This window comes from Chiroxiphia lanceolata, chromosome 16 (assembly GCF_009829145.1).
Source record: "Chiroxiphia lanceolata isolate bChiLan1 chromosome 16, bChiLan1.pri, whole genome shotgun sequence".
Lineage (NCBI taxonomy): Eukaryota > Metazoa > Chordata > Aves > Passeriformes > Pipridae > Chiroxiphia > Chiroxiphia lanceolata.
In genome coordinates this window covers 2,789,067-2,815,819 of record NC_045652.1, presented here as the reverse complement: position 1 = coordinate 2,815,819, position 26,753 = coordinate 2,789,067, and the positions used below count along the sequence as shown (strand labels likewise).

The 26,753-nt window shown below is 46.0% G+C and overlaps 1 protein-coding gene across 4 annotated transcripts in view; it reads left to right on the top strand.

Moving 5' to 3' along the window:
- AXIN1 (axin 1) overlaps nt 1-26,753 on the top strand; it is a 77,507-nt gene that overhangs the window by 20,613 nt on the left and 30,141 nt on the right. For all 4 annotated transcript variants that reach the window (XM_032703916.1, XM_032703919.1, XM_032703918.1 and 1 more), the window contains exon 3: nt 25,706-25,846. In XM_032703916.1, the coding sequence (XP_032559807.1) occupies nt 25,706-25,846 (141 nt within the window). The remainder of the gene's footprint in view (nt 1-25,705; nt 25,847-26,753) is intronic.

The window sequence follows — 26,753 nt, the reverse complement described above, 5'->3', positions numbered from 1 at the left end:
TGTTAATTGCCACCTGTGGCTTGGCACCAGCAGTGTCAGAAACCCTCCCAGGTAGCCCATCTTGGGCTGTGGACTTGGGTGTAGTATGTTGCCTCAGGTGGTATGGAGTGGCATCATCCTCTCACTTCCCAGCTTTGGAAATCATCCTGGAAGCCTGAGCTGAAGAAAGAGGGTGGGACTGGAGCCAAACCTCTCGTTCCAGATGGGACAGTAGTGGCAGGAACACCTATTGTCCACAAAGGTGTTGCCAAGCCACAGAAGGCAATTAGCAGGCAAGAAAAATGTGGTTCCTTTAAAATTTGAATTTTAAAAACTGTTTTCCTTTTTAAATTGAACGAACACACATTGATATGCCAAGTAGGCAAAAATCCGGGTTGTAAGAAAATCTGAAATTATCTAACCAGTGTAGTTAGTGACTTAATAAACCAGGCAAACAGGAGTATATTCTGTCCTGAGCGATAGCTGAGTGTGAACAGGATGTATAACGTTGAGTTACTCTGCCTTCAGCACAGAGGACAAGGAAAACAGTCCTGGACTATGGCTGGGAGGTCTCTTTCTAACCATACTGTTACCAAACCAGTTGTGGTGGAGGTAAAGGCTTGAAAATAACTTTTCCTTATTTTTAGGGTCACCTAATAGTGTTGCAGATGTAAACTTTGTACTAAACACTCAACCTCTTTGTGCCATAAAAAGATGTTCACAAGCTCTCCCTTTCCTACAGGGGACCCTTCTGCACCAGGCCCCCTCCATGATTTATGTTTGTCCCAGGCTCTTCAAAGCACATTGTCAGCTTTCCTTGCATTAATCCTTCCTCCTTGCTCTTCCCATGGTCCCTATGATGCAAGATCAGAAAAGGCTGTTTCAGTATCTGGCCACAGCTAATCAGGATTTTACCTCCCTCACATGATTTCTTAAAATACTCTTGCTCTCAGTAAGGACCTCAGCTGTGGCCACCTTACCTGGTGTTGACACTTCAGGCTGGAGGTTGAACTACTCTGCTCCTCCAAAGGTCCTTTCCAACCAACACCTCTGTGATTTTAGTCCTTAATTAATTGCCAAGCGGATCCTCAGGAACTTCATCAGCTTTTATACAGCAACAAGCCCTCCAGAAATTCATGTGCTCATATGGTTGAAGTAATGTCACTAACAGCTGGACTGGTGGCCAGGAGACAGGGAGACTGTAAAGAATTGTGAAATACAATACCAGAGCTCTGCTCTGAGGTGAAACTCCAGTTCCAGCAACCCAAGGCCTGGGTAAGTAAGGAAAAGCATTTTCCCCCCTCCCCCCAAAAAAGGGAGGGATGAAATTGCTGTACTCCATCAGCCACTACACTGGATCATGTCCTTGTCCATCTCTCTCTTCTGCTCCTCTCAGGTTGCTTTTAAACCTCCTGTCTAAAAGGTTGAGCTTTAGAAATGAAAAAGGCATGATTCCTTTGCTCTCAATCATTTAGTGATTTTTAATTTGCTGCTTGATCCTCTTGTATTGACTGTGTGCAAGCTACAGAATTGGCTTGCAAATAAAGCAGGTGACTCAAATGACTGTTCCTTTAAAAACTATAGGGTTTAAATCAAATTATGCACTATTAAAATCAAGAATATTTTTCAAATAACAGAAATAGAAGGAGTAGGTATTTTGTGGGTTTGTTTAGATTTGGTATGCACGCATCCTCCCATTTTTTTAAATACCTGAGCTAAAATGTGTTGTCCTGGCAGTGAATTTCTCCTTGCCCTACGGTGTCCAGAGTCCTGCATCTCACCTTCGAGGCCAGTGAAGGTGGAAATGGGTGAGGACCTGCTTTTAGAAATCATCAGTGATACATTCCGGGAACTCCTGCGGTATTTTTCAGAACTGAGTTTGAAAGTTTTGAGCACAGATAGGGAAATATGTCATCTGTGTAAATTGCTCTAAATTGCCTACAATTTGTTGGGAGTTGCCATTTTTAAGTACTTATTGCAACTCTAGATATTTGAGGAAGCTTTTGATTATCCTGCGCTTGTAAAATGTAATTGGCTATTTCTTAATTGTTGTCCTCTGTGAAGTATAATTACCTGTAATGTAGAGCTTTTTATTTGTCAATGCCGCGAACAGGAAATCAAGAGTGTCTGATTGAGATAAGTCTGGGGACTCCACCATGACTTGTAATTGCATCAGGTGACCTGTTTGTACTGAGACCGGTCTCTCCTGTAAAGTCCTTGAGGCCTTCAAAGAATCTAGAAACCTTAAATATTGTCTTTATGTGCAGAAGTCTGACTTGTACTTTCCTAAAACTCTCTTCAGACAGCTGCTGTCTTCTTAACAAGTTAGTGGCATCTCTTTTTTCAGTCATATTGCATCAAGTTTCAGGAGGAATAGGCGGATTTAGAGTTAATTGCTTAAATGCAGTTAATCAGAAGACATTGTAGAGCTTGCTGACGTTCATGAATACCGTAGAGAAGTCAGTTAATTAAAGCTTAGCAGCCTGAAGGAAGCCAGTAGAGACAGAAAATCCCAATTCTCGTTGGTGTGTGATGGTCCCTGGGAATCCCAGTTCTTGTGGGTGTGTGGTGGTCCCCGGGAATCCCAGTTCTCCTTGGTGTGTGATGGTACTTGGATGTAGAGAATAGGATGATACTGAACTTGGATCTGCTGCAGACTAAAAGCATATCTTATCCCAGTCTGACATCTCTGCACAGGGAGTTGGTCCTCGGGTCCCATCAGCTTCTCAGCCACCCAACCATGCTGGCACTCCTCTAGGACCAGAGCATGTGTGGGAAGGTCTGGGATGCTGGGGTGACTTGACTAGGGGGTATGTTGCATGGCCAAGGTCTAAACTCATGTCTCGTTGGGTCTGTTATGCTCAGTCGTGCTGAAGCTTTTGCTGTTGTCATCTTCTCAAGATGCATGTGTCCTTGGTGGGACATTAAACTTACTACTTAATTGAGCTTAGATATTACCAGGAAATTCTGTGTAGTTCTGGTTGGGGTTTGTGTTTTACAGCAGCAATAGAAGTGTCGGGCCGGGTATGTTCACCTCTCTACCTCCACCCAGGCTTGGCTGTGCTGACCTTGGGAGCGATGGAGGAAGATGTAACAGAGAGTGGCATGGCCAGTCTGGGGCTTTACATTCTGTGTCAGGGGTGGAGAGACGCAAAGGCAAAATGAAAAGCCCTCTAACTGCCCACTTCAGCGCTGGGAGGTGCTGTGCCGAGGCAGGCTGGTTTATGAACAGCTCTGCTTCCATACCTGGGGTTTCCAGAGCTTTTGTGTACGTGTATTTTCCTTACACGCAGTCTGTGGGTTTCAGTATCCTCCTCACTGTACCTTTGGAGCATGACTTAGAAGCAAAAACCACTTGAGCGTGTCCTCCAGGAGCTCCTGGCCAGTTCTGCAGCAGCACAAGCTTTCTTTGGAGGAACCTCCTCAAAACAAAACCTCAGAATAAAACCCCTCTTCTTGCTAAAGTAACTCTCCGCAAACATGGAATTATTCAGTTTTATTTTTGCCCTTTTGATGGCGAACCGGTGCCGAACAGTTCTCAGGGAAAGGGGTGAGTCAGCTCACCCAACAGTGACTCTATTGATAGATGGAAGGAGTGGCACTGAAGTCTGTCTAGTCATTGTTGGTGCTTGGCTGGAGCGCCAGGGGCTCCGAGGGCAGGCTCAAACACCTCTCGCCAGCCCTGGGAGATCAAACACTATGAGTCAGGCCACAGAAAGTCATGATAGGGCCCAAATTAATTAAACTTTTTTTTTTTTTTTTTTTTGGGAACCCTGTTCTGGGAATGGGAAGGGAAGGAAAGGACACACACGCACCAGGGTGTGTGGGACCCACCAGCTCATGTGTCATTGCAAGCTGACTTTTCTTGTGCCTCCCAAGCTGCTCTAATGGAAACTCTGCCTAGTCCCTGCTCTGCTTTGGAGCGATGGGATCTGCCAACTTTCTCCTCTCTTGATAGCCTCTCATTTCTCACCTCTCTGTGTAAGGCCATGAAGCAGAGCTGGAAAATAAACACTGAGCACCAACACACCACTCTTAGGTATCCCAGCTTCTGGTTATTTTTCGATTCAAAATGCACACAAGCCAGAAAATGTTTTAAGAGAGGCTTTAATTAGTTTTATTTTTTTGTGTCATTTTGGTCAAGGTGGGAGAGGCAGGAGATGGCCAGATGGTGGGAAGTGCAGCTGTGCTTCAGACCCACCAACTCCTTTCCCCGGAGTTTTCCCATCTCCTTTCCCAAGCATGTCTTGGTGTCAGAGGTGGGGAACCACATCCATGAAGCCCACAGCTTCCAAGAGAACTTCACCTATAAACCAAACCTTAAAGGTTATGGGCAAGAAGGACCCCATATCCTCTTAATGTCCCAGCTATCCCGTGCCATGCCTTGAGTTGGTGCCATCCCGTGGGTAACAGAAGGTTAAAATGGACACCAACAGCCTCAAACTTCACTTTGGGCTACTAAATGCAAGTGCCACACAGTTTGATACCTCAGGCCACGCTGCCCCGAGCTCTCTTCAGGTGCTCTGAACATGCAGTGTTCGCCTCCCATCTCACAGGCACCAGGAGCAGGCCAATTTTCAGCATAACGCACAATCTCAACTATTTTATTGCTTAATTTAGGCCATAAAGTCCCTTTGATGTGTTGTGTAATGCAACGTTCATTCTGAAAAAGTGGGTGGAGTAGCTTTATGGTATTATAAAAATAAATAAAATGCCTGGCAGGATTTTGAAACCACATGGTCATTCCTCCTCTCTCTGCAGATAAGTTGATTGTTGAGAGAGAAATCTTGCTTAATATCTAACTTTGGGTGATTTATTTCTCCAGAGTCCTTTCATCTCCAGCATGTATTGGGTTATCTGTGACTTCTAATCTGATTGTTTTAAGCGTGATCAAAGAAACCAAGAGAATGCACTTTATTTTCCCACTGTATGAACAGAATGCTGTTTGTACAGTGCATTACATCACCTGTTCCTGCTGCTCCTGAGTCCTGCACCAAATGGCTGCGGTATAAATAGAAAACAGAATGGACTTGTAGGGGGTGATGAAATTTGTTCCACTTGCCGAGTAAAACAGAGTTAACTCAACGAGCGATTTCTTCATGCCCAACTTTACCTCAGCACACAACAACACGGGCTGAAAATGTTTAAAATAACTCACTCCTGTGGGGTATGGAGCTGGCATTCGTGCTGAAAATCCAGGGGAGATGGCGGGCAGGGAGACTGCCATTGTTGACATTGCTGGGATTCTTTCCAGGCTATGCAAAGAAGGAGTTGGGCCTTTCATCGTGTGGTTCTAGCTGGGATGGTCCCCAGGCAGGGTCTGTGGGGAGAGGTGGTCACCGTCCTTGCCCAGGCTTGGTGCTGTAGGATCCCTTCAGGCGGAGGGCTTTGCCATCCCAAAGAAACCCCTCTGTGGAAAGCAGCTTGCTTTTGGAAGGTCTGTAGGAGGAGAGCACAGGCACCAACCCGGCTGTTGCTCCAGAATGCAAACTGTGCATTTCTGGGGGACCAGTGCTAAGGAGCAGCTCTGTTCACATGGAGGCTCTGGAGATGGGCCTGGGAGCTGCATTGGCTTGATCCTAAAAATCCCAAATTCAAGAGAAGATGTTTATTTTCTGGCGTGTCTAAATGTTCACCACCACATAACCTCAGTGCCTCGTGGAGGACAGCTGTCCTCTCTGCAGCTTTGCCATGTCTCTCCCCACTAACCTCTCCCGGCCTCTTCGGGAGCACTGAGCAGCATTTTTACTGCAATTATCTAATTGATTAACGTATTTAACTTGGAACATTTGTTCTCAGCCTGTGTTTGACTTTCAGTTTCTTGCTTCTCTTGTAGACCAGGAGGGTAATCTGAGGGCTTGGAAGTTTCCTTGCAAGCTTTTCCAAGCTGTAGCTGTTGGCCCTAAAAAAAAAATAAATCGAAATTAAAGAAAGCACCCATCCCCTTACTGACCTTGCCTTGACACACCTACAGCCCTCATGAAAATCCCACCCTGGGTAAATAGCTCACGTTTTTATTCAGAGGAGAACTGCCCTGCATCAAAGGGTCAGGGAAATCATTTGGGAGATAAGGGGGTGTTTTATCTTAAGCAATTAGTCCTTAGCACTGGGTTGTTTTTTGAATTTTCTTATTGATTTGGAAGCTGTTCTTGTGCAGCGTGTGGTCACTGTAGGAGTACTGAACTTGAAAAAATGCTTAAAACTTGTGTTCTGCCGCCATATTTGATGGGAAGCAGAAAGCCAGGGGCATTTCTGATGTGCCATTCCAGCAGGATGAGCTCAGGGCCACTATCTCCCCATCAGCCTTGGGGTGGTGATCGTCTGATACACATCAAGGTTTTGCCCATCCATCGCTGAGCTGCCCATGGTTTTCTCTGTCTGTAGGCCCCAGGTTGAAGGAGCAGGAAGCAGGGAGAGGATGGAAGCATGGAGATTTCCCTTGGGATGTTGTCGTGGCTGAGTTAGGGCCATCTGGATGGCCTTGGCAGTGCCAACTGCTTGGCACGACCGGGTCTCCTCCTTGCTGCGTTGGGGAATTGTCCTTCTCCAAGCAAACCAAGCCACTTTGCAGCTTCTTTCTAGTGAATTATAGGAACATTACTTTGTCATTGCACCAGCAGGGGATTGACCAAATCTTTCCCAGTTTCCCTGTGGGGAATGACTGCACAGTTACCTGGCCTTGCCCTGCTGATGGGTCTGTCACCTCTGGCTGAAGCAGCGATGCCAAGCTCGCTCTCCGCAGATCTGCTGGCAGCGGTGTGTTCCTTGCCTCAAGGTCACACTGCAAAGGTTGCCATAGCCAAAGCACTTCTAACACTTCTCATTTATTGTTTGCACAGTGGTGGTGTTTGGAGGTCCTTGGCTTGGTAGTGGAAATGTTAGGACTTGTGTCAGAATCGGGGATTTTCCAGCCCTCAAGGAACGGCATCTTCCTTGGTGACATTTCAGCTTTTCTTTGGTGTGGCTGGATGGTGGGCAGGGATGTCCCTCAGCAGCAGCTGGGAAGCTCCTGTGTCTCCAAGCCTTTCTGGGGGACAAGGACTGAATTCTAAGGTCCAAACTGATGAAATGATGAGCTGAGATCTCCTTATGGCTGTTACATTGCTGCTGTTGCAGATCTAAGAGGTGTCAGATTGGACTCTTTGAGTTGATAGACAGGGATGTGTGCTGAAACAAACCTTGTCTACTTGAATTCACCAGTTGGGATATCAGGGTTTAATCTGTGTAGTATTCCTTTTGCAACAGAAATCTTTAGTTCAGTGTGATACACTACTAGATATTTTTTTTTCCTCAACTGCCTTATGCAAAAGAACTTAACGAGTAGCTTCAAACTCGTCCAGAGGTGTGAATTACAGCTGATGTAATTAATTTGTGTTTGTGGGCCTGGCCCCCTGCAGTCTAGTGGAGCTAGGCTGGCAGTTAAGGGGAACAAAAATCTAATCTTGGAGAAGATTAGGAATTCTATGACAAAGGTTAAACCAGGGCGATGCTGCCTTATCATTTGTACTGGTGTCCTGTGGCAAATCTGTAATTTAAGATAGGAACAAACAGTAAGGCTGGCTGTTCCTAAACCAGCAGCATCTCTGCTCACCTACCTTGTTGTTTTGCAGAGCACAGGTCTTAATAAATGGTTAGGCATAAAACCCAGACCAAGGCATCTCCAGATCCTGAAGGCACTGCAGGGGTGCCCATCGCAAGGACAGCCAGAGCCGGAGCCTGCTGCGTGACTTCTGAAGTCTCTCCTTCTCAAACCCATCTCCAGGCTGCCCCAGCTCTTCTCATTCCACCCACCCTGGGGTGAGTGAGCAGCACAAATACCATGAATCGAGTGGGCAGTGCAAGGAGAGCTGGAGGATGAGCAGGGAGGGAGGCAGACGGGCCAGCAGGCAGCTCCGAACGGGGAAGCCAGCCCTGCCTTTCCTGCAGGCTCCCTTGGTGTGCTGAGCCCCAGCCCGGCTGCAGCAGGATTTAGTCCCAGCACACTTCCAGCCAGCATGTCATGGCAAGCTTCCCCAAGCAGCAGTTTCCACTTTTCCTCTTTGGTGTCTATTGTTTTGTTATTTGGGGAACTGGAATCCATGATCGAATTTGAAACGTGGTTAGCATTAGCCCGCTGACGCAAGGGGGTGGGTTTTTTTCCCTTTCAGAGCACATCTTCCTGAGCACATCTTCCCCTGGACAACTCGAGGGGTGCACAGCTCTCCTCTGACCCACACACTTGGGCAGTGTTCAGTGCTGAAAGACAATCCTATTTAGTCTCAGGAGAGCTGCAAAGTGCTGGTTTGGGCTAAATCGGGCAAATAGTCACTTGGTCACAAGTGAGTTTCCAAAAGGAGGAGGCTGACTGAGTGCTGCTGGTTTAGATTTAGTCATTTAATGAACAGCATCAGGAATAGGTTACATTCTCCATTATTTTGATTTTAATCTAATGTGTTAATAACGTGAGTCTCTTCGGATGAACATGTATTTCCAAGTTGCTCTAAGTATTTGCTAGCGCAGTAAGTTGAAGACATATGTGAAAGAAAGGGCCATCTGATGAACTGCTATTGTTCTCTTAATTCAACCCACCCCATTTGGGCCACTCTGCATGAATGGCTTTGTGTTGGCTAATAAAATCATGCTATGTTCCCTGCAACACATGTTCTGCATGTCCCAGCTAGTCAGCAGCAGTAAAACCTTATTTTTATAGGTCTATAATGTTACTTTTTCGACTGTGGCTTCTTTTAGAGACAGCAGCCAGTGAGTGTGTGTACCTCCTCACCTGAAGGGTGCTGTGGTAGCAGTGGTTGGAAGAGAAATTGGAATGTGCTCCTTGAACTGCATCCTCTTCTCCCCAAAATGTTTGGAGGAGCCTGAGTTGCTTCTCAGACTGTCTCAGGGAGGGTCCAAGAGTGGCTGCAGGCTCCACAGCCTTTTTATCTGCTGGGCTTAGGAGACCCAGAAGTGATGTGGGAAGAGCTCTGCTGCTGATCCTAGGAGAGCTGCAGCCAGCCCCAAGGTTTCTTTGGGCACTCCCTGAGACAGAGGGTTGAAAAGCAACCTCTGCCTTAGCACAGCAGCTCAGAGGGGGCTGCTCTTAGCCGTTGGCTGGCAGTGGTCCTCCACGAGCCACATCCAAGCTGGGGGGAATCAGTATGCATAGCAGTTACTCCCTTTCCTTGGCACATTGTTTTTTAAGGACTCTAGGGTAGAGGGGATTAGACCAAGTTCTTAGGGGAGGAGAATAGCCAGCAGGGGATGGCTGGTCATTTTTGTTCCTTTTGTGGCACAAACAATCTCTCCCTTACTACTCATAGGGGCTCATGAGCCTTTGTGATGTTTATTTGGCTGAAAGATTTGGAGACCTCTGGTCTAGATAGCTCTCCAACTGAGAAGGGGAATTTAGGCACTTGTGATAGTGTGGCCAAAGAAATTACAATAAATATTTGGGAGATTTTAGTGTTTGGCATTCGTCAAGAATGGTTTAGCAGAATGAAATCTTTAGTGGAAAGGATGGAAGTCCAGCTGAAATGACAAAGATGTGCCTGGGTTGGCGTTGGCACATCTTCCACACTTCAGGGATTAGAAGGAATTGTGTAATAGCAACATAATGATCTGCAGAATTGGCTCATTTAAACTTCAGCTGCTTTTGTTTAGGAGATGGACTTAAAATCTGAAACTGGGTCAAAATCTTTACTTGCTCTAGAACTAACAGTTCCACACGTTTCAGACTTCTGTTTGAAGAGCCCTGTCTCTTACCACTGTTCAGTCATCCCTCCTGGGCTGCATTTCAGCCAGGCAGGTGACCTTGGCCTGCTAGTTCTTGTCACTTGGGAAAGTGGTGTTGATCAGGATCAGAAGGGATTTTCTAGTGATCCCCAGCACATCCTCTCCTGCTGATTGAATCATGGCCCTTGGTGTCCTCTTTAGGACTGATAGAAATGTCTCCTCTCTAAGACTTGCAGGCACCATTCTGGGGGTATATTCACCAGTGGGGATTCTTACCACATTTTCACTGAAAGGTCAGTGTCAGAGTTTTATCACTTAGTGAACTTGCCCTAAACTACCAGGGGGACAGAAGGCTTCCTCAGCAACGGTGTTCTCCCCAAAAATGAAGTCCAAGTCTTTCTGAGCAGTGTCCTGAGAACTGTTGTGTCCCTGTATCTCTTCTGTTTGCAGTAGAAAATAAAATCCCCAAACCCTTTTTTTTTTGGGTGCAGCTGCATTTGCAACATGAGGATTCTTCTTGCTGGTCCCAGGACAGCTTCTTGCAGACATTCATGGCCTCCTGATCTCCTGGGGTTGGCCCCAGTCAAGGAATTGTGCAGATACTTTTTTGTCTTAATCTGTTCTCTAACTTTTCCTGGATAATACACCCTCTGAGGTGGTGGGGGGATTTGCAAGGTTAGTGTTGGGAAGTAGCTGCTTGGGAAAGCCCTCTTCCTTACTTCTGGAGAAAACAGCCTGATTAATTGATTGCTCACCTGGACTGAGGTAGACTTCCAGTGGTGAGCCTGAGGAGTTGTGAGGTTGAAGACTTGGAGGTCGGGCATTATCGCCCTTCAGCAGGCAATCCCACAGGCAAGGAACAGAGTGATCCTGCACGTGGAGAGTCCATGTCACCAAGTCACCAGCAGTAAAATTCCTAAATTCCTTTATTATTTGCTTAAAGCTGCAAACACATCTGCAGAATACATAGACATCTGTTCTTATCTTGGGCAAGAAGAGGATGCCATTGAGCATTAGCAACATGCACACACACAACAGAGGAGTCTCCTCACTGCCTTACTCAGAGTGTGAGTTTTACATCACACTGGTGGATGTACACATAGCCCAGAAAGATCACTCCCAGAATAAGAACTGCTGGCAAATACTGTTCTCTCTTCCCTGGATGTGGCAAGGTACCGGCAGCAAAGCTTGGCAGCCAAGTCTCTCTGCTGTCACATCGTGTCACACAGGAGTCTCACCACTGCAGCTGCAGATGTGCAGGCTCAGGCATTGGTGTCACAAGCTCCTGCGTGTTTTGATTAATTCATCCACAGTTTTCACACACGGGTTCAGGGACGGGTGCTTTCATCAACTCCGCGATCAAAATGTGTGCCAAGGATATTATGAGTCATGTTACAGACTCGCTCAGAGTTTTGGAGAGGGGGTTAGCAGAGTGTTAAAACACTGCTCATTTACTCTATAGGCAGAGCTGGCAGAGGTGGCTGTAGTCATGGTTGCCCAACATTTCCCATTATATAAGACTTTGTTGTAGTTGCTCATATCCTTATCAGACTGTGTTGTTTGGTGTTCTTCCACGCTGAGATTCTGCCTAAGGCTGAATTATTTTGGCAAATTTTAGTAAAAACAGAGGGGGAGGAAATTACATTGTTTTGCTCATGTCAGAGTCTTACAATTTACTTTATGTTGATAACCTTCCAGTTTTCCCACTTTGAAGCAGGGATGTATCATTTGGCAAGTCGGTTGCTGGAGGTGGGAGGGATGTTGGCAGCTTGAACATACATTTTGCTGTCCGTGTGAGAATCCATCCAATATGATTGAGTTATAAGCTTGTGACAACAGCACAGGCTCTATAGTGGATGGTTTAAAATTTTGGCAGTTACAGTATCTGAAAAGTGTATTTGTTCTGATGGTGCTCACGGCTAAGACTTCGGGAACTGGAAACTGCAATTCCTGTTGCTGCTGCTTCTGTCTGTGGAGTCTCCACCACTCATGGTTAGGTGAGCCAGCTCTCTCCTCTCATCCTCCAGAAAAGGCATTCAGCAAAAAAAAAAAGAGGTTTTGGGCAGAGACAGGGTAGGAGGTGAGGAGGGTGAGCTCCTCCAACGGTGACAGGTAGTGTTGGGAGCTAGCAAGAGATGAGGCTTGTGAGAGACTGGATTTGTGTCTCACTGGATTGTTTGACTGTTGTGTTGAATCAAAGCTTTACAAGGCTGTACAGGATTTGGAAACTGGAAAGGTGTTTTCCAGTGCTTCCTGGAGTTTTCAGGTGCTGTAGCTGAAAACTTCCTTAGTTCGGCCTTAGTTCAAGCCTGTTAGGCTGGAGGAAGTTACTTCTGACCCACATAGCTCAGCTAGTTCTGGTAACAGGGTAAAATTCCCTTTTGTACACAAAAATGGCAGGTTGGAGAAGAAAACCCCTGTTTGCCTCCGAGGTGACCCTGACTATGGTGACCCCACAATGCTGATCTGAGAGAGGGGCTGGGGACTTTGCCCATGTAGACACAGAATAGTGTGATCTGATGCACGGTGCTATCATGTGGCATTTCATAACTTTCTCTACTCTTGTTGATGTATGAACACAGAGCCTTTTCCTCAGCCCTCTTGCTTGTCCAGTGCATGGGTGGTTCATGCTGGAGGAGCCAACAGAGCAGGTAGGAAGGGAAGGGCACAGGGCACCTGCATTACCCCTTGCAACATTAAAAGGCCTTGCAGTGGAAGAGGCAGAAGGTGCAGACAGGAAAACAGAGGTGCTTCTGTGCTGGTTTCTGCTGAAGCCAAGCTGGGAGGCAGCTCTTCTCCCTGGGAGAGAGTCGTCCTCAGCTTTCTGTCTGCTACTTAAGACCCAGATCAGACTTGCTGATGTGCTGAGCATGCATCAAGGCAGAAGTCTTTAAAAAATGCTGAGTATTAGGCCCAGAGCATTTCAAATTGAGCACCCACGTTTTGAGAGTTCTGACAATTTCAGCATTGCAGTTGGCTTTTTGTGCATAAGAGGATAATGGGTTTTCCTTCCTCTAGAATAGCAACACAAATAAATATAAGATTCACTCATGGGAATCTCCAACAAAGTGAATAATGCTGCATTCAACATGAGATTTGGGTGATGGAAAACTATAAGGGGGGGGGAGGGAGAATAAGGATATCAATCTATTTATCCTGTACCCTGAACAGATGAAGTTCTGCAGAGGACTGCAGGGTCAGTAACAGAGAGTGTGTGATACGTGAGCACTGGAGAGGTGACTGGAAGATAATTTTTTTTCAAAATTGTAAATTGCTTTTCTGTGCTGTCTCAAGGAGGAAACATCTAAAGCACTGAGGCATTTTTGTAGTACCTACTTGGTCACTGCAATCCTGTCTGCGTGGTATGGCCCAGATGCACCCTGTAACAGATGGTGTGTTTGTGTCACACAGATGGGCTCTGGTGTTTCACAGCTCTTGTGCTCCAGGCCATACACAGAAAACAGCCTTTTCCTTCATCCATGGGACTTCATTTCTCGTTGGGATGATTACAGGGTGTGGCAGTGGGTCAGACTAGCTCTAGTGCTCTGCTGTGCTATAGAAGAAGAAAATGGTAGCAGCAGCACATTGTGTCAACTGGAGGTGATTTCAGGCTCACCCACTGCCATCCAAAATGCAGAATAAAACCAGTTCTCCACCACTGGGGCTCCCAAAACACGGCTTTTGCAATGGGCCTGTGCTGTATTCAGTGTCAGGGAAGCTGTGAGCTGGAGCTGGAGCGTTTGAGGTGCTTGTAAGATCTTCTCTCCATGTAGGTTTGCCACTGAGATCTGTTGTTCAGAGCACTTAAGAGTCTCTCCTCACCTCCCCAGTTTCACTAATTATCACAGTGTCTTTGGGGCCTCCCTCCCCTGTTGAATTTACTTGGGTGTCAGCAAGTACCTTGTACTCAGAATTTCTGGAGTAAAGAGATATCAACAGAAACACCCAGAGTTTGGTCACCTAGCCTTCTGTCTTTAAGAAACTGAGGGGAAAAAACTAAATACCAATCTTTTATCTGAACAGTGGATAATTTATTTAGAACAAAAAGCACATTGCTTGCATTTTCACTTATTTTTCCTATGTGTGGAGCTGTCACCCGGGTTTAATTGTATAAAGATACATAGGGATGGAACAAGAGTTCAAACAGCTCCTTTATAGCACTTTAAATGGACATGGTACTTCATATGCATGCCCTCAGTAATGCATACCAGATGAAAAGATACTGGGGAATTTGCGTAATAAAGGTGAAAGCCCATATATCTGCCTGTCCTAATGGATGAGAACCAAACCAGAAGAAATCTACGAGGCAAAAATAACAGCAAACCCCAGCACAGTCCTTGAAGTCAAGTTTCACTTGCTGTGAAGTGCCCCAAGAAAAATCAAGCACAGGATTTGCCTGAGTGATGGTCAAACCTGGTAGTGGTAATGACATATATAAGCCTCCCAAACACTGCCCTAATGTTCTTATGCCACAGTAAAAAGTGTTTCATCCTTCTGGTCTGGAGTTCTGGAAGCTGGACCTTCTGGTATTGCCATGTCCCAGGAACAGCCTTGTGAGTTCCTGTGCAATTTGTCTGTGAGGTACTCGTTGTTTTTTTTTTTTCCCCTTCCTTACCTCCTTTAGCTGTTTTTCTCTACATTTTTCTCTGCCTGTTTCAATGAGGTGAACTGGTTCTTGCCCTTTGGACTGTTTAGTGAGTGCCTCTGGAGATGTGTCACCCTCAGGAGCAGAGGATGCCCAGCGTGATCCTTCTAGTCACAGTCAAGGTGTTTGCAGTAAACAGGGATTGCTGACCCACCTGCCTTCAGATGCTGGTCTCCATCTTTCTTACTGCTGAATTCTTTGCTCTTTGTTTGCCAGTCAGCCACCAAATTTAGATCCATTTGTAAAGGAACAGCCACAAGAAATGGGAAACTGAATCCGCTGATTTCATTCATCCTTTTTAAATATGACTTTATGTGACCTCAATGCAGCGATTGATGGTTTGACTTCCAGGTCTGGCTGGAGATGCAAGGTTTGGTAAGTGTCCCAAAACTAGGATTGTGAAAGAATACTTCATTCTCACCATCTAAGGAAAAGTTACTTTAATCTTTATTTAAAAGGAGGGCTGTCTGTAGCAGCTTCACAAGACTGACTTCCCTCTGTATGCCTATTTTCTGAGGACAGCAGCAAGTTACTTCCTTTTAATCTTCTAAACTCCTAAAAGAGGAAGAAAATAAGTATCTCTAGAAAAGGAAAGATCAGGTGTCTGCCTCCCTCAGACGCATTTTCTGCGTTTTACATTCCTTCTGGTGGTTGTTATTACAGTTCTTCTGAGGATTTGTCATTGCTGTCAACCTCTAATGGACCTTGTCAGGACAACATGACTCAGTCCACCCTCCTCTTGCCCCAACCCCTGCATTGTATTGGCCAGGTCGGCTTGAGCTGAGAAGGGAATGTCGGATTATGAGCTCCCAGTAGAGACCAGGAGACTGAGTTAGGATTTGTACTTCTGCTGTGATGCTGACATCTCTTCAGAGCTGAGCAATAAATAATAGAGCAAGTTTAAAAGCTTTTTGCAGCTTGCCAGTATGTTGTTGTTGATACAGCCTGCCGTTTGTTAACATGATCCAACAAGTATCCTTTAATGACCCCATTTGGGGAGCCTGTGAGACTCCAGAGGACTGCTAGAGAAGCTCTGTTTCATGGTGCTGTACTTCTGAGACCTACTTATCTGTCATGGTTGCAGTCAGCTGATGCTTATGAACTCCTGCTCATTATAAAGTACTGATTGGAGACAGAAGTCTTCTGCAGAGGCACTTCTTTTCTGTCCTGATCTAATGGTCTCTTGACTTCAAACTTGAGTGTGTTCCCTAGATAGAGGTAAAGTTAAATAAGGCTTTGCAGGAATTTTTAATGCGAAGGTATGAAACGTCTTTGTGAAGGTCTTTTGCTCAACTGGGTTGTTTTTTCATGTGCTGCCAATATCTGATCCCACTTCTTGACCTTTAATATACACAGAGACAGAAGATTAGGATGTTTCTAATCAGCTGAATCTCCCCTCTGGGAGCACTATTAAATCCTGACTATCAGCTTTATCTCTGCCAGGTCTTGCCAGCCCTCCATGTTTTTGGTTTTGTTACCAGCTGAGGTCGGAGTTCATTCACCTCAAAGGTTTTTGTTCAATGGGGGAAATTTCTTGGATCATTTCTGTAGGAATTAAGACACCTGCGAGGGTCTCTGCTTGGAGGCAGACCTCTTCTCTTCATGTACCTTGTGAGCCAGACCTTAATCAGTGAAATAAAGTCTTCTATTTTGTGCAGGATTACTGCTAATTCTGCCCACCTCATCATTAGTTGGGCTTCGTCAAAGGTCTTCCTGAGCAAACCTGAGTCGTTTTGAGGCGCTAAGTCAGGTGCCTCATAGGTGTTCAAAATAATACATCAACTGGTTTCTTCTGCCACCCAAATTTGTAATTTCATTAAAATACCAAGTTTGTTGGCAGTAAGTTGGTAACGAGTATCGAGTTTCATACCATTGTTTCAAAGGGGATTTAAGCAAGACTAGCGAGTCCGTGGTCATGCAGCTCAGCTTATGTTACACGGCCCAGTGGTGCAGGCAAGTGGTCTCATGTCAAAGCTGCAAGTAGTTTTTGTAAAACACAGCCCCCCCTGAGTTGCATATCTTCCCCTTCCAGGCATCAGCAACACCACTGTTGTGATTTAACTGTTAGGAAATTTATCCCTGAGAGCAATGCAGGAGTGGGTTGAGGTGCTGGGTTGGTGCCCTTTGGTGATATAAGGAAGGACTGATCCCCTATTGTCTTATTTAGCCCTTGGATTCCAGTGGCTCTCATTCCCCAGTGTGACTCAAGTACCTGTAGCACCCTGTCCCACGTTTTTGAACACTCCAGAGGCTCTGTAGGTATTTAGGAAGGAAGGGAATGATCTGGAGTCGTTGGCCAAAGCTGGATGCTTTGTTTCCGTCCAAAAACTTACTCATTATGCAGGCCCTGGTCTTAAGTTACTGAGCTTGCAGAGAAATCTGCTCGTAATTTCTTTCTTGTAAGCCCTTTCTTGTAGAGCAGAAATTTTGGCAAAGAAGAGGCGAGTCACTGGAGAATCCCCAGTTCTGCCTGGTTATACCAGGCCTCCTCAGATCTTTCCTTGGAACGAAGCAGGCAAGAGGAAATACTTTCCATTTCAGAGAAGCGTGGACAAACAACGTTGCTTCAGACAGAGAAGAAAAGCGGCAGACGGGAGTTACAGCGCTGAGTCCTGCTGGCCAAAAGCATGCTCTTGCCTTTATTCAGTCATTCCTGGAACACAGTGTTCTTATTGTATTCCTCCTCACCCCGCTCAGCGCCTCTCCTCGGGCTCAGGGCTCGGAGATGCCCCGACCACGGTGCTGGCAGGTTTGGGGGAGTTAAAAAAAGCATCAAACGCATCTCGGCAGCAGAGCCTCTCCCTCGCCTGACGTCAGGTAAACGTGTGTTCTGAAAACCTGGATCCCGTTAGAAACGTTCCTGCCGTCTGGAAAACAAAGTACTCGCTCGCCTGGTTTAGTCATTAAGTAAATTTGTGGTTTGGTTGAGACAAAAAATAATGAAGAAAAGCTGTTGAAATCCTGGGATTAATTTGATAGTTTGCAGGCAGTGGTGTTTTTAAGTGGAGCTGCTGCCTCCTTCTTAAGGTTGTGAGCAGACCCAGGTACAAACCTGGGCTTCCCTCTCTCCCTGTGCCTCCGAGCCAGGCATTTGGAAGTAATTTGTTCCACGAAGGCCCTCTCCGTGCGGGCGAGGGGGTTGCTCCGGGCTGGGAGCCGTGTTGTGTGGGTGTCGGCAGGGCCGGCCCGCGGCTGGAACGCCGGGACATGCTTTTGGCTGCGTGTGTCATCCCCCTGGGCCGCGGGCAGGGACGGATGGTCCCTCGCTCGGCGTGACATGGAAGGCTCTGAACTGTCAGGAGGGTGACTGGTGTTACTCCATCTGTGACATGGAAGTTGGATATGACTCCTTCTGGGAAGAACCGTTTCCTCTGGGCCTCCTTTATGCTCCCGGCTGTCCTGCCTGCCTTCCCAGGGAAGGCAGACCATGGGGCAGAGAAGCCCATGTGGAGACCCACATTTTGCAAAGTGTTTTCCCTCTCCATCAACCCAAATTCACTTGGGCCAGTCACCAAGGAAAGCAGAGGACTGGGAGCTGGCACTGCTACGTGCTGTCTGAAATGGCTACTCCGTGTGTTCGTCCACTTAACCACACACATATATATGTATATATATATAAAATCACTTCTATTAAACATAGATGTCATTTCAGTCTGAGAAGCCAATTAGCAGAGTGGAAAGCTCTTGCCAATCAGCCTCTTGCTGAATTTTCCCCAGCATTCAGTTTAAGCAGGGGAAGGAGACTGCGTTATCAGCCCTCTGTACCTGTGTCCATGCTGGCAATCCCAGTGCCTGAGGGAGAGCACATTTGGAGGGTCAGAGAGTCAGGGATGAGAACATGGATCCCACTCATTTCGAGGGTTAACATGTGTGGATGTTCAGCACATCCCTGCACAAGCTTGATTCTGTCCCTTCCAATAAAATATTAAAAATAGGTCTCCTATGGCCTATCGTCTGACAGAGGCCAGGACGTGGAGGCAAATGTGGCTTATGGATGGGAGCAGTGTGCCCTGGATATCCCAAATGCACACAGGCTGCTGGGTTTGCCCTGGTCTTGGAGCTTCTTAAGTCACTACAGCAGCTTTTGGATGGCTGATGGAGCCTGGCAGTGCCAGAGCAGTGACATTCAGTCACAATGAATGCAACCAAATATCATGTGTATTTTATAGAAAATGTCCCTATTTAATGTCAGCCTTTCATGATGGATAAGGATTAATATGATTGGTGTCATCATTTAAAAAAACAAACAAAACCTACTATATTATGGTATAAATTCAGTCTAATGAATTGAAATTAACGTAGGCTGATACCTGTTATTCTTAGATATGCAACAAAATGTTGTGCAACATTCATTTGACTTCAGGAAAATGATCCAAGTGTCCTGTTAATTGATGTGCAGACATTGTGTTGCCCACATTTTCTTTTTTATTTTAATTAATTTCTTGTGCTTTGAGCTATTAAATAAATGAGGTTTGTGGTCTTATTCTAGGGAAGATGTGCATTGTTTTTAGGAAGAACTTGACTTTATTGTTGGTCAGATTTTTGCAGTTTTGATTTTAAACCTGTAACTAGTGGGCAAAATCCAGTGTTACACTGGGGCTGTGAGTGAGCACGGCCTCGCCTCCGTTGGGAAGGAGGAGCCGGGAGGGCTGGTTTGGAGATCCACAGTGAGATCAAATCTTGAGGGACTTGTTCTGCAGTTTCCTTGGAACACAGTGGTTTCATCCTGTTGTCTGAAAGCCTTTCTTGAGAAGTGTAGGGTGGTGATAGGGCAATACAGCCACAATATTTAGCCTATCTAGTCTTTATTTGCCTCCTAAGGCAAACATTTTATTTCCTGTATTTCAACTTCCTTCCTAGATTTTCTCCCCCACCTTGCTGTATCCTGTGATCTAAATTACTGGTTGCAATTAAAGCGTCCTCTGTACCTTAGTCCTGCCTGAGAAGTAGCATGTCCTTGGTAAATGCAAAGGAGTGAGAAACTGGAAACTCAGACTGGTAAATCTTGGATTTGGCTTTTGTAACTGTACTTTAATACTTCACAATAATTGCTGAAGCTCCCCATAAAATAATCTCTGCATAGTCCCTAAAATGGAATTGAATGCCTTAGAAGAAAAGAGAAGAAGAGCCCTTATCTGTACTTTTAGTTACATTTTTATTTATTTCCCTTCTTCCCCTGGCGTGGGAGGATGAATATGCAGGGAAGAAGATACAGATTTGCAAAGGCAAGGAGTGCTAAAGAGCGTCGTTTTTTTCATCAGCTTTTAAAAGCCAGACTGTAATCATAAATTCCCTGATAGCTGGAGCATGCAGAAGTCGTCTTTAAGCCTACAAGTGACAGGCTGCTGTTGCTTTTCAAACTTCAGATTTCATTTTTTTGTAAGACACAACTTTGATCTGGTTCCTTTGTAATGCTCTGCAGAGCGCCGGGGCCGCTGCGCTCGCTGGCTGCAGGGCTGGAAGTGAACTTTCTTGGCAAGAGCCATCTGGAGACCTCAAAGAACAGATTAAGTTGTCCAGAATTGATGTGATCTTTGAAGAAGCTGCCCTTGCCTAGAACACATGTGATTAGCCTGACACTGGCAGTGATAAAGTTGAGATACACAGCAGCGTCTGAGTACCCAGAGTAATTGGGAAGAGTTTTAAGTGGAGCAACCCCAACGATCTGCAATCAAATTATCAGCTAAATCCCTAATTTTATCCTCTTGAGCAGATTTTGCATCTTTAGTGCAGGTTAAATCCAGTCAGGAGTAAAGATTTTCAGCTTTGCATCTTCTTAGGCTTTCTGTTCTTAGCTCCAAAACGTTCCCATGATGATGGATTGGGGAACGCTGTGCATGCTTTTGGACATTTCTAACAAGTTTTATGCTCAGTGTGGTGCAACTTCTGTGATGGTTGTTGGCACCATGGACTGGAAACAGAGACTTTTCTGTTCAGGTGGTGGATTAATGTAATCTTGTAAGTCAGACTCTGTGGTGGATGCTGTTGTAATCCCTCGTTTAAAGGTGACCCTGCCTCTTGGACACTCTTGTCAGCTCGTGCTGTTTAGATATGCTGAAGGGGTTTGCTTTGGCTCATACATCATAAGCTTAACATGTGCAGCTTTTAATTTGATTGACTGGTTGTGATCGTGAAATGTGGAATTGCGTGAAGGATGTGACAGTCACCTGCTTGTTGGTGGGTGTAAGTTTGGGGAGGAAGAGAGCGCTGATTGTGTCTGTCCAGCTGGAGGCTCAGTGACCTGTCATTCTGGAAGGATTTTTTATTTCTTGGATGAAAGAATGTGACTTTTTAAATGGAAAAAATTATTTTTTTCACACTGAATAAGTGAGACATGTCAAAATAATGAACTGGAAGGATGTCTCAGCATTAGACTGTGTCCTTCCAATCACGAAGGCAAAATAACCGGAGACACCAAATAAGATAGTGCTTAGTGCTGATTTCTTGGATATAGCCATCTTCAGAAACACAGAACTGTAAAAGTTTGAACTTTGTCAGAAGTTGGTGTGAAAAAGCAGAGTGGAAGCACAGAGACTGAGTAACTGTGTCCTGTTGAGTTGCAGCCCTGATCTGTGGTCTCTGGGTACCATCCCTCAGCCCAAACACCACCCATCAAAAGAGGAAGGAAGGAATTGTGTCCTGCAGTGCAGGAGGGAGGGCACTGCAGCTGCTCCACCTGCCATCGGCTGTGCTGAGAGACCTGGAGTTTCTGCAGAGCCCATTTTGGGGTGTCCTTCCCTGGGACTTGCCAACATCCCCACAACTCCTGCAGCTTGAAGAGCTTGGAGCTTTCTGAGGCAACTCATGAAGTTGGGGTGATTATCAGCTGCCTCATGGCTCCAGGTGTCTAGAAAATGGGATTTCTCCCATGTTAAAAACGAGCTGCACACTGAAACACTGGTGACCAAAGGTTCAGGCAATGTCATGGGAGGAACGTATTGGGTTTTGTGGTTGTCAGTTTATGAGTCTTCTATCTCTTGAGTCTTGACCTGGTGTCTCAAACAGGTGCTTCCTTGGTAGTGCAGGAGTTTGGAGGTGCCCCCCATGCCATCGGGGAGTTTGGAGATGTCCTTATCTCAGGGTCATGCAGGTGAGGGACCCTCACAAGAGGAGGACTTCCAGCCTGCCTGGATTCTATCACAGCTTCAATTCTTTGGAGTAAAAGTTTTCTTCCAGAAAATGTCAGTGTCATAAAAATTCAGTGCTGGAGCTGGAGGAGACAGTAGCAATGAAAACTGATGGATTGATCAGCTTCCATATTAAACTGGGAGCTGTTCCAGCCACACTGGAACTGCGAGCAGGCTTGGGAAGACCATGTCTCTCAGACCTGCCAACAGAGGGTTGTGCAACTTATTCCCTCCAGTGGAAATTTAAATTCTACAGAAATTAGTTGCCTAGAGGCCTTTGCATCTTCAAGGAAGTTTCCTTCTTGCCTTAGTGGGTTTCTTTCCCATGCCTGATGAAGAGCATCAGTGAAGGAGGTATGTAACTGGTGAGAACCAAAGGGAGTGCCGTGTGGATTTGGCTTTGCAGGCAGGATCAGTGAGATCTTCCTCCCACTGTGGATGCTGAAGGTGATGCAATTCTTCCCCAGAGCGTGCCAGCCCTGTGGGGTTTTTTTTGCATAGAGCAAATAGTAGCATGTGTGGCAAAAGTGGGGGACTTTGCATCTTTGATTTAAAATCGAAATAGCCATCAGGGGAAGTTGTGTGAGGGAGACTGTGGATCTCAGGCTGGAAGAAAAAAGGATGCCCTTAGGGATTCACGATGCAGTGGGAACTCCAGGTAGGGTAAGAGGACTGAAGAGGGGCCTCACCTCTCTTCTCATTCATGTTGAAGCTCCAAAATCTGACAGTGCTGATGTCCAAAGTGCTGCATGCTGGTCTTGGTTGCAGGAGTGAGAGATTTAGGAATGGGGTGCAGCCAAGACAACATGCAAAATAAACCCAAAACAGGCAGAAGGAAGCCCTAAGAGATACCTGTTGGTCTTCTGCAGCAGTTTTGGCCCTTGTCAGCATTACCAGAATGTACAGTGATCAGTGGAGGGCTTTATGCAAAGAAAAGGCAGCTGGTCAGGCTGACTTACTCGGGTCGCTGTGATCTCTGTTATAATTGTTCCCTATGTGATTATTTTGAGGGTTGAGCAACTGAGAGCTGCAGAAGAGACGTGCAGCTTTATTTCTGTGAGGTGTGAAATGTTCTGTGTTCATTTCAAAAACGTTCATTACTCTTTCTGTCTTAAAAAATAAAATAAAATTCCAGAAGTCTGCAGGAATTTTTGTGAAGTGTAACTTTAAATATTCACCTTTCCTTTTATCGCCCTTATCAGTGCACAGAGCTCGGTATGTGAGGTTTTTAGCTGACATTTCAAATCGCTCTGAGTGTGCCTGAATCCCTTTTAAAGCAGCCTCCCCTCCCAGATCAGAAGTGACCAGGTTTTTTTTTTGTTAGACTCCATGTTCCTTTAATGTTTTCCTCCTAATAGATGTTGAAAGCGTTCTTCAGAGGCACGGCACAAAACATTCAAATAGTGATACGAGCCAGCTGAAGAGAGTTGTCAGGGAGAGGGAACATTAGGAGAAGGATTGAATACAGATGGATTCCTCAAAAGTAATGTAACCTGTTATGATTGCTTTGAAATCCTATACCCTTTCCATCTCCTTATGCTTACCAAAAGTTTACATTTGCATTGATGTATTAGAGGCAGAGCTAAAATGGAAGTAATCCCTGTTGTATACATGCTTAAGTGTGTAATTTTAGCTAAATAAAACAGTTGTGACCAAACCTGCATCGTCAGTGGGAAGCCCACAGCCCTGGATTGCTGCAGGAGAGCCAATCCATCCTGACTTTTCTGGAGGGGCCAGGGACCACCCAGCACCCATCTGCTTGCTCTCAGTTCCTTCAGCCAGCCCACTTCCACACCCAGCAACCTCTTCAGATGCTTTCTGCTGTTCTCTCTCTGTATCAGCAGATACAAAGCAGAAGTGGATTGAGCTGTGCATTTTATTCTCTATACTGTAGTTCTTTCTTAATATGCTGCTGCAATAATCCATGCCTCTTCCAGAGAGTCCTGACAGAAGGTCCACTAGAAGAAGTTGGTGCTGTATTTTAATTGGGTTGTCCAAAAAGCATCCTTCTCTTTGCCCTCAGGGAAGGCCTGAGCTATCCATCATTCCTGCCTCAATTTAAGAGGCTGTCTCAGCCTCCATCATGCAGCTGTCATGTCGGATTTGACAGGAGGGTTGCACTGCTCAGAACTGACCGTTCTGCAGGGGGAGAGCTGGTGAAGGGGCCTGGTTGGGTTTTCACTTATTATACCTTACTTTTTAGGTTGAACTTGTTCAAATTATTTCCAGTATTTGCCCTAGAAAGCCTTTCTGAAATCTGATGGAATATAGTAATAAGTTTGCTCCGGTGCACATTGGCAGTGACAGGCAGAAAGTTTGTGTGCTGGAGGTTCTGTGGTGACTCACCATCCCAAGGCAGCTGTAAACGTTCATCCCTGACTGACTCTGTGTTGCACCCGAGCATGGACAACCCTCACAAGGCTCTCTTTTCCTCAAACAGCCATGAATGCTCTTTGCACCAGGCAGCTGTGCTGAGCTTCATCATCCAAGGAGAGATAGCTTGGAGTTTTGTTTGATATGTGGCAAACAAAATACTAGTTTTCTCTTTGTGAGAATAGGAGAGTAATTTGTTTCTAACTGATCCCATAATGGACCTGAAATAATATGATTCTTCTTAGTGGCCAGTGAGCATCCATGACTCCTTGAATTACAAGGAAAACAGGTTGTGTGTCGAGGAGCCGAAGGGCAGGCGAATAGGAGCTGAGTGAGCAGTGTGTTGGCTGAAGGCTGTAGCCCTGTCCAGTTCAGGTTTTGAAATACTTTGGTATTGCTTCCCTCTTGCTACACTGTGTGCCATATTATACATCCAGCTTTCCAAACACCTCCACCTTAAATTGGTTCTCCACCAGTCCCAGTTCATGTAGTGGCTGTCCTGCGTTTATACTCCGTACAAAGAGGCACAGGCTGCCAGCTTTTCCCTTTGATGGTGTCTTCCTCACCTCTGGGCCCTCCATCTGTGCCTTTCTCATGGCTTTCTTTGCCTTATCTAAATGTAAACTCATCAGGGCAGGGGCTGTTTTCTGTTGTCTGTAGGACTTTGACCACTGCAGTTCAGCCAGAACCGCTGTTCACGGCAGAACGGGGAAGCACATGTTGCGTGATGTGCCCTCCATGGAGATGTTTGCTCAGGGCCCATTGCAAACCACATCAACCAGATGCCAGTTACTGAGTTACTAAATAAAAGATCATGCTGATGAGCTTTGTGATCTGAATTAAAACAGGACACTGATTTTCAGAGCTTGGAAAACCCAGGAATTCATCAACTCTTAAGATACCTTACAAATGCTGCTCTTCATGCAGAGGGGCAGGCAGGGAGAACAGGGGATTAAGTGACATTTGGTTGGTGTAAACATTTCAGCTTGTTCCTCCTTCTGGCAAATTGCAAAATGACTTGCAGTGAGAACAAGTTGCCTGCATGGCCTGTCAGTCCTGCAGGGTAGCAGAGCTGCCAGAGTTGGCAGCAGTAGCTTTTCTGTGCCAGTGTCAGAGTCAGTGTGAAGGAGTTCGTGCCTGCTTGGTTCACAGGCTGCTTCACAATCAATGCAAGTCTCCTCCTGAGCAAGGAACTGAGGAAGGCAGCCTCTCTTCCTGACATTTTGCTGAAGAGGAGTCTGGCCTGAATGTGTGCTTGAGTAACAAGGTTGTGTACAAACTAACCTCTGTAGATCCAACAAGCAGATTGTCCAGTTGGAAAAGTCAGTGTGATTACATGGTCCTTCCTGATGGAATTTGCAAGTATGTGGTGTGCCTGAATGTGGGATTGGAGGTCAGCTTTAGGTGCTGTGTTGTTAGCAACAGCTTTTCCTTGCATCACCTCCCTCCCTCGGCAAACATGTTGGAGTAAAGAGGGATGTTAAAGTAAGCATGGAATGGGTGATCTGTGCTACACATCCCTCCCTGTTGGAAGAGTCGAAGCCTGTTCTGACTGAGAAAAATGCTGTCTTATTACCTAGATATTGCTTTTAGATACTCATGTAATGACAATGCTAAACAGCTAGCCCATGTACACTGTAAATCTGTAAATCCACTGTGATGGAAACTGGAGTTCTTTCATGCAGTCTTGTTGCCTCCCTTCTTTATCTCTACCAGTATCATCTTCATTACACTATGAATTCCCTTTTTCTTCCATTAAGAGTCAAATTTTTCATCGTTCTATCAGTGTAACTTAGTTGTGAACACAGCCTGTTCTGTAGCCCGTCTCCAACGCTGGTTGTGCCCTTCTAATGTGACTCTGGTTTTTTTGCAGGCATGGGTCGTGGAGAGAGCCTGTTAACCCTTACTATGTCAACACGGGCTACGCTTTGGCCCCGGCGACCAGTGCCAACGACAGCGAGCAGCAGAGCATGTCCAGCGACGCCGACACCATGTCACTGACAGACAGCAGCGTGTGAGTACCTCCAGCCTGCTGGGACGGGGGCATGTCTGTGTCTTCAGCGGTGTTGTGTTGGTCTGGGATAGGCCTTGCCACAGCTGGGGTTGAGGGGACTGTCTGAACAGACCACGGTCATGACCATTCTCACTTCCTCTTCAGTTGTTTTGTCGCTGCGGAGGCTGCAACACAAAATGCTCGGAGTGAACTGAAATAAATGATGCTCGGTGGGAGTTTCTGCAATGTTTCTTGCCAGATGCAAGAAGAATTGGCTTTGTAGTAAGTGATTTGAGCTACAGTGTCTTCTGAATGTCAGACAGAGCTTTCTAATTGCCTGGGTACTTCTCCTGAGGTTTTGTGCTGCCAAACTCGCAGAATCACAGGATGGGTAAGGTTGGAAGAGACTACAATGGGTCAACCTCCCTGCTCAAGCAGGGTCATTCCAGAGCACATGGCACCAGATTGTGTCCAGACAGTTCTTGAATATCTACATTGAGGAGACTCCACACCCTTTCTGGACAATCTGTTCAGTGCTTGGTCACCCACACGGTACAGAAGTTCTTCCTCATGTTCAAGTGGAACTTCTGTGCATCAGTTTCTGCCAATTGCCTCTTGTCCTATTGCTCAGCACCACAGAGCAGAGCCTGGTCTACCCTCTGACACCTCCCTGCAGACACTGACAGACATGGATGAGGTCCCCTCTCAGTGTCTGTTCTCAAGGCTGAGCAGCCCCAGCTCCCTCAGCTTTTTCTCATGAGAGAGATGTTCCAGTCCCTTCATCATCTTTGTTGCCCTCCACTGGACTGGCTCCAGGAGCTCCACATCTCCAGAGGAGACCAGAACTGGACACAGATATTAACTCTGCTCAGTCTGCAATTGCTCTTCAGTAGGATTGGTGACTGACCAGTTCTAGTTTGTCTGGTGG